This window comes from Gigantopelta aegis, chromosome 6 (assembly GCF_016097555.1).
Source record: "Gigantopelta aegis isolate Gae_Host chromosome 6, Gae_host_genome, whole genome shotgun sequence".
In the NCBI taxonomy this organism is placed as follows: domain Eukaryota; kingdom Metazoa; phylum Mollusca; class Gastropoda; order Neomphalida; family Peltospiridae; genus Gigantopelta; species Gigantopelta aegis.
In genome coordinates, this window is record NC_054704.1 from 57,543,345 (window position 1) to 57,556,960 (window position 13,616).

The window sequence follows — 13,616 nt, forward strand, 5'->3', positions numbered from 1 at the left end:
TCCTTGTTTTCTTTACATTTGCATGAAAACAAATCAAACCCCGACAGGTTTTATATACAATTCATCATCTAAAATGCACAAAGTTGACTTATTTCCATTTAAAAAAAAATCTATGTAGCCTATGTTGTGAATGCGAATGGCTGACATAAAAATAAAAGGAAAAGTGTTTTGGATATTCATAACAATTTCTATTTTTATGTGCAAATTGTAAAAGCATCTGTCAAGTTGTAAATAAATCAGCAGTACTCGGCCATATTGAAGAAACTCGTCTGATCACTTTTTTTTTTTTTTTTAATTTAGTGTCTCCAGAACAGAAATACGGTAATGCCAGGGATGGGGGCCCTGGTATCACTACCTTACATTAATGTTATAGGCTACACATATAATAATACAAATAATATGTTATGATATTAATAAACGTTACTACAAAAAATTAGAAGAAGTAATAGATGGAAGTTAAAAAAAAAAAAAAAAAAAAAAAAAATAATAATAATATATTTTTAATAATAATACAAAATTAATAATAATGAAAAAAAACCCCAATAAATTTAAAAAAAAATATATATATATATGATCATGAAAATAAATAAATAAATAAATAAATAATCCCTAGCGTTGTTGTCGGCTGATAGGTTTCTCAACAGTGTACTTTACATTCACCTATATATTTGGTTGGTTTTGTCATAATATAGCACCGTATTTTTGAAAGATCTTAAGTACTAACTACCTATATGGCCAACCCCTATATCCCACTTGTTTGTGAAATGGTCATTATTTGCATAAATATACTTTTCAATATTTCTATTATGTTTTATTATAATTGTAGCTTCAGAAAATTTAGGATTTCGATTGGCATATACAGTGTATGTATGTATTTTTTACATAAGACAATGATGTGGTTTAATAAAATACTCTGTAAAGGATTCCCAAGTAATATATCGATTATATTAAGATTTACAATCAAACCTGTTTTATCTTTAAACCACGTTTTGAATTGTTGCCAAAACGTTTGAGAAAGAGCAATGAAAAAATAAATGTTCTAATGACTCAGCTTCTTCACTGCAACAAGTACATAAATTGTCACTTTGTATACCACATTTCTGTAATTATATTTGCATTTTATATTTGAATAAGGCGACTTGTTATTAGTTGGAGAAAGGCTTGCGTTGAACTTGCATATATATTCAACTGATTAGCACTGAAAGGTAGGGTATTCCAAGATGTGTGATTGCTGCTAGTCAAACAAGCAGTTCCGACAGTATTCATTTCAGTTCCAACTTATTTCCGTTGTTTTGTCCAATTAAGATTTAAGCACGCTGTCCTGGACACACACCTCGGCTATCTGGGCTGCCTGTCCAGGACAGTGGGTTAGTTGGTTAGTGGTTAATGAGAGAGAAGAGGGTGTAGTGGTATTACCCATTTAGCCCTTAAGAACTCGCTCTGGGATGGAGCCGGTACCGGGCTTCGAACCCTGTACCTACCAGCCTGTAGGCCGATGGCTTAACCACTGCGCCACCGAGGCCAGTTTCGACAGTATGAGACGATGTTTGTTCAGCCATTACACAGGGGACTAGCTTCCATATACGCAGGTACATAGTTGCGTACCACCTGAGATTACATTTTTTAAAATTAAAATATATGATGTAAACGCACAGCCAATAGCGTTTTATTCCATCGCCGAAAAAGTCTGCGTACCACCTGAAAGTCCCAAGCTAGGCCCCTGTTACATATTTAATTGGCAAACTTGCTCTTTTGTAAATGGCCATTATATACAAATTCGACTTTATATGTATGTATGTGTGTATGCGTGTGTGTGTGTGTGTGTGTGTGTGTGTGTGTGTGTGTGTGTGTGTGCATATATATATATATATATATATATATATACATACACACACAGTATTCTCCCACTTGTTTAATTTTTGTCACAACGGGTTTGTTTAGGTTTCGTTTTAACTGTTTTGGTGTTTACAATTACGAAGAAGCTGATAGCGACACCACCCTCCCTCAGTTCCTATTTACTTGTCATCAGTCTTTTGATGGTTATGTTGGGGTTTTGTTGATGTTGTTATTGTTGTTTTTGTTGTTGTCTGGTGGAGGTTGTTGTTTTGTTTATTATCCCAAGAAGCATAAGTGAAGGCAGGCTTGGGGAGTCCTGATTCATCATCTTACATTTTTGTTTCTTCTTTTACTTTAACCATAAGAAGAAAAAAAACCACTAGTGCATTTTATTAACATGTTTTATATAGACACCTTACAAGATAAACATTCATTCATTCATATATTCGCCATCCAATGTTACAATTAGTTTTTCAAACCATGCTTAAAAATACTTTGTAACTTGGTTGTACTGTATGCACTTACAGATAGTTCTCAGAAGTTTGTAATTATACGTCCGTCTATGATGGGTCGTATAATGGTATGACGTGGTCCGTCCATCCGTCCGTCTGTTTACTTTTTCTTGTCCGGACCATAGCTTTGCATAGAGATGTATACAGGACCATCAAATCTCACATGTAAGAACAACTTGAGATGGCGGTGTGTCGCGTACTATTACTAGGTCACTGTGACTTACTTTTGACGGTCTACTGCACATAGCAGTAAATCCTTGTCCGGACCATATCTTGTATACAGATGCATACAGGACCATCAAACCGCAACTGTAGGAACACCGTGGGATGGCGGTGTGTTGCGTACTATTACTTGGTCACTGTGACCTAATTTTCATGGTCTACTGCACATAACAGTAAATCCTTGTCCAGATCATAACTTGCATACAGAACCATCAAACCTCGTGTAACCGGATGTTTTAAATTGCATTTCACATACACTACAATTTTAAAATAGTTTACATATATTTTATTCTTTCTAACTCTGAACAGTACAAAGCTGTCTCTTATTTGGTTTCTATTGTTTTCCTGTGTCTTTGGTATTGTCAGCTTGGGTTGTGTTCACCCTCAACTCAGTGTTCAGGCCAGGTAATCGTTCAGTAGTAAGCTCATCTGTTGTTTCTTTTGTTACCTGGTGTTCTCTGGAGTCAGATACTTTTAAACCGGCCTCGGTGGCGCATCGGCCTACAGGCTGGAAGGTACAGGGTTCGCAGCCCGGTACCGGCTCCAACCCAGAGCGAGTTCTTAAGGGCTCAGTGGGTAGGTGTAAGGCCACTACACCCTCTTCTCTCTCACTAACCACTAACCAACTAACATCTAACCCACTGTCCTGGACAGACAGCCCAGATAGCTGAGGTGTGTCCAAGACAGCGTGCTTGAACCTTAATTGGATATAAGCACAAAAATAAGTTGAAATGAAATGAATTGATACTTTTAAACATTCAAGCAAGACAGAGGTGTTTTTCTGCGTTGCAAGTTTATATCTGATCAAATTCTGCACAGCACAATTATTAACAGCACAGGTAAATACAAACATATATTTCAAGGTATAACCATATGTTTTAAGTAGTAAAATACATTAGTGTATGTATATTTTATGATAAGCCTTAAATTAGAACTTAGCTTGTGGAAGCAGTTTATTAAACTTATTCTATAGTAAAAAAAAGTTTGTTTTATTTAACGACGGCACTGGAGCACATTGATTTTTTATCTTATCATCGGCTATTGGACGTCAAACATATGGTCATTCTGACACTGTGTTTTAGAGGAAACCCGCTGTCGCCACATAGGCTACTCTTTTTACGACAGGCAGCAAGGGATCTTTTATTTGCGATTCCCACAGACAGGATAGCACAAACCATAGCCTTTGTTGAACCAGTTATGGATCACGGTCGGTGCAAGTGGTTTACACCTACCCACTGAGCCTTGCGGAGCACTCACTCAGGGTTTGGAGTCGGTATCTGGATTAAAAATCCCATGCCATGGGATCCGAACCCAGTACCTACCAGCCTGTAGACCGATGGCCTGCCACGACGCCACCGAGGCCGGTTTATTCTATAGCGAATGGGTTAAAGTAGTGTTTAATAATGTTTATAATTATATTGGGATATTTTTCTTCTAAGACGAATATGTGATTAGGTTTGATGATAATAAAATTAAGTAAATAAGTAAATCAGTTATTAATCTATTTTATTATTAAGTGTATATATGATATGAATATATTCTATGCACATCTATTCATAAGTGTTATTTTGTTGACAGGTTATTAATGATGTAACACAACCAGCATCATTATTCAAACGACCTGACCCACAGTCGGTAGGTTAAATATTTACTTACTAGTATATGTGTATGTGATGTTTATGATTATGTGTGCTATGGAATACACAGAAGGGTTTATTTATATAGTTATTTTATAACGTGCTTAGCACATGCTTATATAGCAATGATGTGCTAATTAAATTAACCTTTGAATTATAATTATATTTGATTTGAGTCTATTTGAATTAAAATGTCTGTGTTAAATGTACGTTAGTAATAATATATGTTGTAACCTGGAAAATGTAACTGATTCTATGTCCTTTTGTTATTCCAGGGTCGATATAGAGATATATATACGTGTGTTGATGTATGTTTTACATGTACATCGGGATCTTCACATCCCTCCAGGTGATCCCTGAATAAAGACCTTAAACCCCAGCTGAAGTCTTCTGTGGTATATAGAACCTTCGGTAACACTCACATGTAGGAACAACTTCGGATGGTGGTGTGTCACATACAATTACTAGGTTACTTTGATACAAATAAATCAAATAATTTGTCTGTATTCACATAATTAGAATTGAATCATACCCGTAACATATTCATTTATATCTATGGTTTTCCATCAAACTCCTGGCGGTTTTTATGTTGTTACTCTTTTAGCATCTTTTGACCATTCTTCATCAAACTCCGCTTTTTTACATTTATTGAAATAAGAACACTTTTCAATTTAGTATTTTGTAGATAATTAATTCTTTCGATGTTCAGTATTCAGAGAAAGAATTTGGAAAATAAGATTTTTAAAATCTGTTTTAATGTCTTTTGTACACTAAATAATATTGATTCTGCATTTAATTTGAAAGTTTTAATATGAAGGCAGTTCATTTTAAAACTTGTAACCAAAAATAATATCACTGTATTGAAATCCCAAAATTAATGGGGCAAAGATTTAGTATATCTATCACTATCAGATTTATTAATTTTGTTTTGAGTCTAAATTGAAACTAACTAGCAAGTGGGGCATGTCGGGACAGAACAGAACGAACACATCGATTGGATTTACTCAAACTATTGACTTGGGTATGAGTTCATCATCAGTAGAGATGGTAGTCTATGGTAGATGGGAAAAAAGCAGCATCTAGTGCAATTTAATCGTATCACAAATGTATGATGCGATGAACAGTGGTGGGGGGTGGGGTGGGGGGTGGGGTGGGGAGAGAACAATAGAATGTTTAGACCAATGTTTGACCCTCTTTGTCAGAAAATTCACCCGCAGCTGCAATCAAATCACAAGTTTAGGAAGCTTTAACCACAACACGGAGTCGGTGTCATAATATGCTTCATGGCTACGGCGGTAGAATATGGGTAAATACTCGCCCAAATAATTTGTAAAAGGACACAAGCTGTATAAATATGTTACTCTATTTATTTACTTTGGGTTTGGTTTTCTTGCATTTTCGAAAAGAATTCACAGTGAGTCATAATTTTAAATAATGACTACCAATCACAAGCTGGAAATATTTTGTCACCATTTGCAAATATAAATTCCGAAGTCGATTCAGAAGTAACTGAGTTTTCATCTTTACTTTGACATTCTTCGATGACTGTCTTCTACCATTCTTCAGAATAAAGGTGGCTGTCATGGCTTGCTCTTTCAATAAACTATCAATCAGTGTCTAGACGAAATGATGGATGAGGTCCACACGATGCCCGACACCAAACTTTCACGCCTCACAGATGTGGATTCTGGCACAAACATCAAGAGTAAGGAGGAAGACATCAAACTCGTATTCACCCACCAATACCAGCCTCTATCCGTCTGAACGTACTGGTTAAGTGGGTCACATCAAACTCGTATTCACCATGTGGGTCACATCAAACTCTTATTCACCCACCAATACCAGCCTGTGCCCGTCTGAACGTACTGGTCATGTGGGTCAGATCAAACTCGTATTCACCCACCAATATCAGCCTGTACCCGTCTGAACGTACTGGTCAAGTGGGTCACATCAAACTCGCATTCACCCATCAATACCAGCCTGTATCCGTTTGAACGTACTGGTTATGCGGGTCACATCAAACTCGTATTCACCCACCAATACTAGCCTGTACCCATCTGAACGTCCTGGTTATGTGGGTCACATCAAACTCGTATTCACCCACCAATACCAGCCAGTATCAGTTTAAACGTACTGGTTATGTCGGGCACATAAAACTCGTATTCACCCACCAATACTAGTTTGTACCCGCTGAACGTACTGGTCATGTCGGTCACTGTCACAAGTCAAGGGTACTAATATAAGAACCATATTATATTTTAGAACATTTATTGTAAATACTTGGGTAATTATTGAGAATATATTGTTGAACTGTGTGTCATAGCTTGCTAAGGCAAACTATATTTTTATACTGTAATCACTAGCAGAGGTGTTTGTAAAGAACTTGGGTTTGGGCTTACATTGGTGAACACTTTTGTTTGTGAGTGAAGGCATGCATAGTGGGAATATAGTTGGGAGATGTAATGAGTTGTGGGCAGTCACATAACGTTCTTGAGAGAGAAACTGTGTGTTAAGATATTGTGAAATATTTTATTCTGTATAACTCTGGGTTGATGACAACCGTAAGTAGATTTTGTTTGTTTGTTGTATAACTGTGGTATACTATTGTGTATATGTGTTAGTAGTTGTATGTAACGTCATTGCAAAACAAAAGTCTTAAGTAAATCTGATTTATGTAATATTTAAGACACTTGTGAAGTGCGGACATTATATTAAGAGAAAATTATCTAACATCTGATATGGTAATATAAATATTACATGGTTTTGATTTGGGTATATTGTATTTCAGTGTATTTGTGTATTGGGTCCTGGTGATGACGAACGTAGATGATGTATTCTGGGAGTTGGCGAAGAGTGAGTCTGGTGAATTATGGTGGTGATAATGGTGAACAGAGAAGATGATCAGTGAATGATCGTGACGACGGTGTCAGTGATTTTGACGAACGGCGAAGGTGATCTGAATGACCCTGACAAAGAGTGTTGATGATTCTGGTGAATTATGGTGGTAATAATGGTGAATTGAGAAGATGATCAGTGAATGATCGTGACGAGGGTGTCAATGATTTTGGCGAACGACGAAGGTGATCTGTGAATGATCCTGACAAAGAGTGTTGATGATTCGGGTGAATGATGGTGGTAATAATGGTGAATGGAGGAGATGATCAGTGAAGGATCGTGATGAGGGTACCAATGATTCTGGTGAACGGAGATGATCAGTGAATGACCATGACGAGGGGGTTAGTGATTCTGGTGAAGGACAGGGGTATTAATAGTAAACGACAACGGTGATCAGTGAATGATCATTATGAGGTGTGATGATTCTAGTGAATGATAATAATGATAATGGGGAATGGTGAAGATGATCAGTGAATGATCATGACAAGGGTGATGATGAGGGTGACTTATGATGATGAATTGTGAAATGTGATGAATAGTGGAAGACAGACATTTTAGTATTATTTTGTGGTTAAAAGATTTTTACTCTATTTAATATTGATTCATAAGTTTAATTTACATTTGATATGTGTTACATGCGTGAAAGTGCAATATGTATTGGTTGGGAGGGAAGTGTTATGTAGATAAATGTGTATGAATGATTCCTGAGTTGTCGTCTTGTTTCTTTTGGGATACCGACCCGTAACAGTCACATAAAACTCGTATTCACCCACCAATACTAGTCTGTACCCATCTGAACGTACTGGTCATGTCGGTCACATAAAACTCGTATTCACCCACCAATACTAGTCTGTACCCGCCTAAACGTTCTGGCCATGTCGGGTGTCACGGTGCCCTTCCCCTATATAACCATACAGGTAACATGTGGCTCGTCCCTCTAGGAGAATATTGGGGAATAATATGGTGGCCCCCAAAGACAAGAAGAAAAAGCAACCATGACAGACAATCAGTAACTCCCACTATCTACCAATTATTGTAACCAATAAATAAAATCAACAACACATAGTTTAGTTATAATAGTTTTACTCAATTACTGTTCCTTGGCATATCCACGCCTAATTATACAGCATTACACACATGGTCAGTTCACGACCAATAACACCTAATAACGTTACCTAATCAACCTAGCGTAACTTAGAGTGATGTACGGGATGGTTGTGAAAACCAAGGGGTTATAAGTAATCTCGTGCTAAATGCACATACGTCATTTGGTTACGTTTAGTATTTAGTTAAACCACTGAGATACACTAGATTCACAATCCAACAACAGCAAAGAACATTTTAAGTCATCAATAATTACATCAAAATACATGAACAGAGCAGAAAATATAGTTACCGAGTCAAGAGTTCCTGGCAAGGAGATGTTAAACTTATCTCCCCCCCCCCAACTGGTGTCAGCTCCTGTTTGTGTTGTCCGAGGTTGCACTCATGACCAACATTCCTACATTCAATATATACAGCCCAAGACCCGGACGTCGGTGACGCCCGAGTGTAGGGCTGGTTCTCTTGAGAATTATTCTTAACCAGTGAAGATCTGTGTTTCTTAACAGAACGTTTCCGATTATAAAATGAGTTATATGTATCGTAGAAAGAAACGGTAAAGTGGACTAGGTTCTACTCCACATAATACATTTAAATATCTATTCGAACTCTATGACAACCTTGTCATAATATTATAAACGGACAATAACTAGTTAAGTTACATGTAAATTACCTGTTTTTACTTTCACTAAAACAAAGATAATTAATTGGAGACCCAATATTAGGTCTTACTATAATATAGCTAAATCTCAGCAATTGCAGTCTGTACGGATACATATAAAGTACATCAAACAAGGTTAAGTATATCTACACCTAATTAATTCATCAGTATACATAATGAGTCAAAGAAAACACAGGCAGTTGGCAGCATAGCGAGCCATTGTTAACTGGCGGACGGGAGTCTGCTAGGGGCCTGATTAGGGCTCCGTCACATCGGGCACATAAAACTCGTATTCACAACACCAATACTAGTCTGTACCCGTCTGAACGTACTGGTCATGTCGGGCACATAAAACTCGTATTCACCCACCAATACTAGTCTGTACCCGCCTGAACGTACTGCTTATGTCGGGCACATAAAACTCGTATTCACCCACCAATACCAGCCTCTATCCGTCTGAACGTACTGGTTAAGTGGGTCACATCAAACTCGTATTCACCCATCAATACCAGCCTGTGCCCGTCTGAACGTCCTGGTTATGTGGGTCACATCAAACTCGTATTCACCCACCAATACTAGTCTGTACCCGCCTGAACGTACTGGTCATGTCGGGCACATAAAACTTGTATTCACCCACCAATACTAGTCTGTACCCGCCTGAACGTACTGGTCATGTCGGGCACATAAAACTCGTATTCACCCACCAATACTAGTCTGTACCCGTCTGAACATACTGGTTATGTGGGTCACATCAAACTCATATTCACCCACCAATACCAGCCTGTCACATCAAAGTAGCCCAGAAGATTCATTACTTTCAGATCATCTGATATATACCATTCCATCCTACCAATTAATGAGCATACTTATCACTTGTTGGATAAGTATTTGTCCAATGAGCACTTACCCGATCACCAGTTGTGTTTCCTATTTCTAAATACTGAATTACTGGCAATTTTAATTGTGTAATTATACATAATTCCTTTATTAAAAAATCTGTGTTATCGCAGTTTTTGTCATTTTCCCAAATCTGATACGTGTACTGCATGAGTCGTGTTATTAGGCGACAGAAAAATATAAAAGGATGTGTGTGTGTGGGGGGGGGGGGGGGGGGGGGGGGGGGGGGGGGGGGGTGAGCCTTTCAGCAGTAGATTGTATTTACGTGTTTATAGCGTTTCAAAGTTCAGACATCCGAATGCAATAAATACATAATCGACCTAACCGACGTCAACATAATCCCTAAGCCAATCAGCAAAGGGGGAAGATGACCAATGCAGATATATTTCGCTACTCAACTTCAACAAGTGGGACAGGGTTTTTTTTATGAATCACCCTATGTAATATTAAAGGTATGACTCATATCGATGTCTTTATGCCACACTATAATATGTAGAATGTTGTTCTTTCATGTAGTTTTATTTTATTTTTTAGTTTGTTTGTTTCTTTTTTTGTTTGTTTGTTATTTTTATTTATTTGTTGTAATTATTTTTGTATGTGTAGCAATAATACGCTTCCATGTGACCAATTACAGATTCATAAATGAAAATTATTTACAACGCTGAAGTCATTAGGATTAAATTTTTATAACATTTGTTACATGAATGATGTAGAAAATGTGAAAAAGATAAGGACATATTAAATGTATCTCTGTAAGAAATGAACAAGTTCGGTAGGCAGTACAGACTGACGCGCAATCACGAACAGTCCACGTTTATTCACACCCGATATGCTCCAGATGTTTACTATCACTATGCGGCAATGGGTATAATACGCTAGGTCATAATAACGACCCGACAAACCGAAACCAGGAAATATTATTAAAATGTTGGCCATTGATGTACCTCGGCTTAAACATTGTCAAAATAAAATTGCGTCACTTGTTGATAAGTGAAGATGATTGTTCAAAAACCAAACTTGTTTCTGATTTTAATCCTTGTCTATGTTACTGTTCTGCATGCTAAAGAAGGTGAGTTTGGACAAGGTAACTATTAGCAAACTGTATATAGGTCAATATGATTCCTAAATGATAAAGTGTACACTTAATTAACTCGGTATCTAACACCCTATCGGTTATTACAGGTTACTAAAACTTTTGGCATTAATACTTATGGACACTGCGGTATCATATTATATCAATGACCCGGTGGTTGTAATGTTATGCCATATTAATCGGTTCAGTAGGCTGAGGTCTTGTTAAGTGATATATATGTGTGTGTGTGTGTGTGTGTGTGTGTGTGTGTGTGTGTGTGTGATACACACATAGATACACACACACACACACATATATATATATATATATATGTTATTGGCTGTACCCTTGCTATGCATCTCCACCCGGAAAAGGGTGATCTGTCTCAAGATTTAAAACGGTTAAAATGTAATCACAAGACAAGTCGATTAATGTTCTGTGGCATTTTAGATCAAATATTCCTTTCTTTTGAGATGTCTAATGTGATAATAGTATTAACTATTTAACAAAGTCGGGTATGACTGTCTTCCGGGATTGAAATTCAGCGGGAATTCATATTTCAAGATTGTAGAGAGAGAGAGAGAGAGAGAGAGAGAGAGAGAGAGAGGAGAGGGGGGGGGGGGCATTTACGCACATGCACCAAACAAATACACACAACTTCACATTCTGCATTTTGCCTTTATTTACGATTACCCGTGTGTGTGTGTGTGTGTGTGTATATATATATATATAATGCTTGATTATGAATGTATCTACATTACCAGGCCATCCACAGTGCGACGGGGTCGAATGTCTAGGACAATCAAAGAATGGCGCATGCACACAATGCATTTCTGAACATGGGAAACTTTGTTGTGCTGAGACGAAGACCAAATTAAAACCTCCACCTCCACCAGCATCTATGCAATCAAGTGGTTAGTCCTTAGTTTATAGTCATTCCTTCACAATGTACGACGTGTTTACATACTATATCTATATTATATCTATATATACTATTCTTTGGTTTGGTTTGGTTAGGAGTCTCGGGATAATGGTGGTGGGAGCTTGTTCTCGTTGTGTTTGTTTTGTGGGCATTTTATTCTTTTCTTTTCTTTCTTTTTGAGTTTATTCCCCATTTTCAATAAAATCACCTTTCCAACCATATTAAACTATTATTTTAGACTTATTTAATCAATAATATATACACATACATGCCTGTTCCAAAACACTCTGAAATGTCAGTGCCATTAATTGAAGAAGAACGGAATTATTTTGACCCAAACACAGCCAGCGCGAAAACAGCCAAGTCACATATTCGAAAATGGGTCATTCTACAGAAAGTGTCACTTTTAGGGAGAGACTAAATCGTAGACACTGAGAGTCGTCAGCCAGTGAGAGTCTACTGAATATTCATGATCAAACGGTTGATCGACATCGAGATTTTACGACATCGAGTAATGTTCTGGTGTATAATTTATATATAAATTATTCCAACTGTAGATATTAATGTAACAAGTATTTAATAATATACAGTGTGGTTAATAAATTGTGTAATTGAATGTTACGTAGCGTATATCAATGTCGTTGTTTGTTGTTTTCCTACTCTTCTTCTGTGAGATAATCCCGCCGATATTTTGATGAATTTTACACCAGTGGTTACGCTTATCTAAACGTCAAAATTGTAATGCACGTCTGTACAACTTAATTTCATAAACAAATAAACAAACAACAACAACAAAAATCATTCATCAATTACAGAATATATAATTTAAAATAATTACTGTATAAATGAGTACAGGTCAAACCGATTTGAAAAATGTTGTCCACTACTTTTAATTATAATTATTTAATTATTTGTAATAACAATTGTCCTAAATAAAAATAATAACAACAACAACAACACAACAGGAGTTACGGTAGGTTTTTGGAAAATTATAAATTTAAGATTTCAGTAGGTTGGATTATAAATACATTATCACACTACACATGAAGTCATCCACTGATGTAGTTAACAAATTACACACTTCTTGGCTAATGTCTATTTCCTCAAAGTAAAAATCTACTTTTGTCCACACAAAATTAATCAATTATCTAAGTGATCAGAGTAGATTTCTGTTTCTTTATTTTTTTAAATATGATTTTTATTAAATAGATTTGAATTAAGTACCACTGAAGGTTCATTTACCTTTAATATACATATACATACATGTATACATACGTACATACATACACACACACACACATACATACGTGACAGTGTGAGTGTATGTGTGTGTAACCGGCCTCGGTGGTGCAGTGGTTAAGCCATCGGACTACAGGCTGGTAGGTACAGGGTTCACAACCCCGTAGCGGCTCCAGCCCAGAGCAAGTTCTTAAGGACTCAATGCATAGGTGTAAGGCTACTACACCCTCTTCTCTCTCCCTAACCACTAACCAACTAACAACTAACCCACTGTCCTGGACAGACAGCCCAGATAACTGAGGTGTGTGCCCAAGACAGTGTGCTTGAACCTTAATTGGATATAAGCACGGAAATAAGTTGAAATAAATGTGTGCGTGTGTGAAATACATATGTATAAGTAAAGACTGTTTTTTGTTTGTTTAATGACACCACTAGAGCACATTGATTCATTGGATGTCAAACATTTGGTAATTCTGACATAGTCTTAGAGAGGAAACCCACTATATTTTTTCATTAGTAGCAGGTAATCTTTTATATGCACCATACCACGGCTTTTGATATACATGTACCAGTGGTGGTGCACTGGCTGTAATAAGAAATAGCACAATGGTCCAATAAAAAT

The 13,616-nt window shown here is 36.8% G+C and overlaps 1 protein-coding gene across 1 annotated transcript in view; it reads left to right on the forward strand.

The window, feature by feature from the left end:
- The first annotated feature begins 10,676 nt into the window (after nt 1-10,676).
- Nucleotides 10,677-13,616, forward strand: part of LOC121375933 — a 34,965-nt gene continuing 32,025 nt past the window's right edge. The window contains exons 1-2 of the mRNA XM_041503658.1: nt 10,677-10,830; nt 11,598-11,747. Of these exons, the coding sequence (XP_041359592.1) occupies nt 10,758-10,830; nt 11,598-11,747 (223 nt within the window). The 5' untranslated portion in view covers nt 10,677-10,757. The remainder of the gene's footprint in view (nt 10,831-11,597; nt 11,748-13,616) is intronic.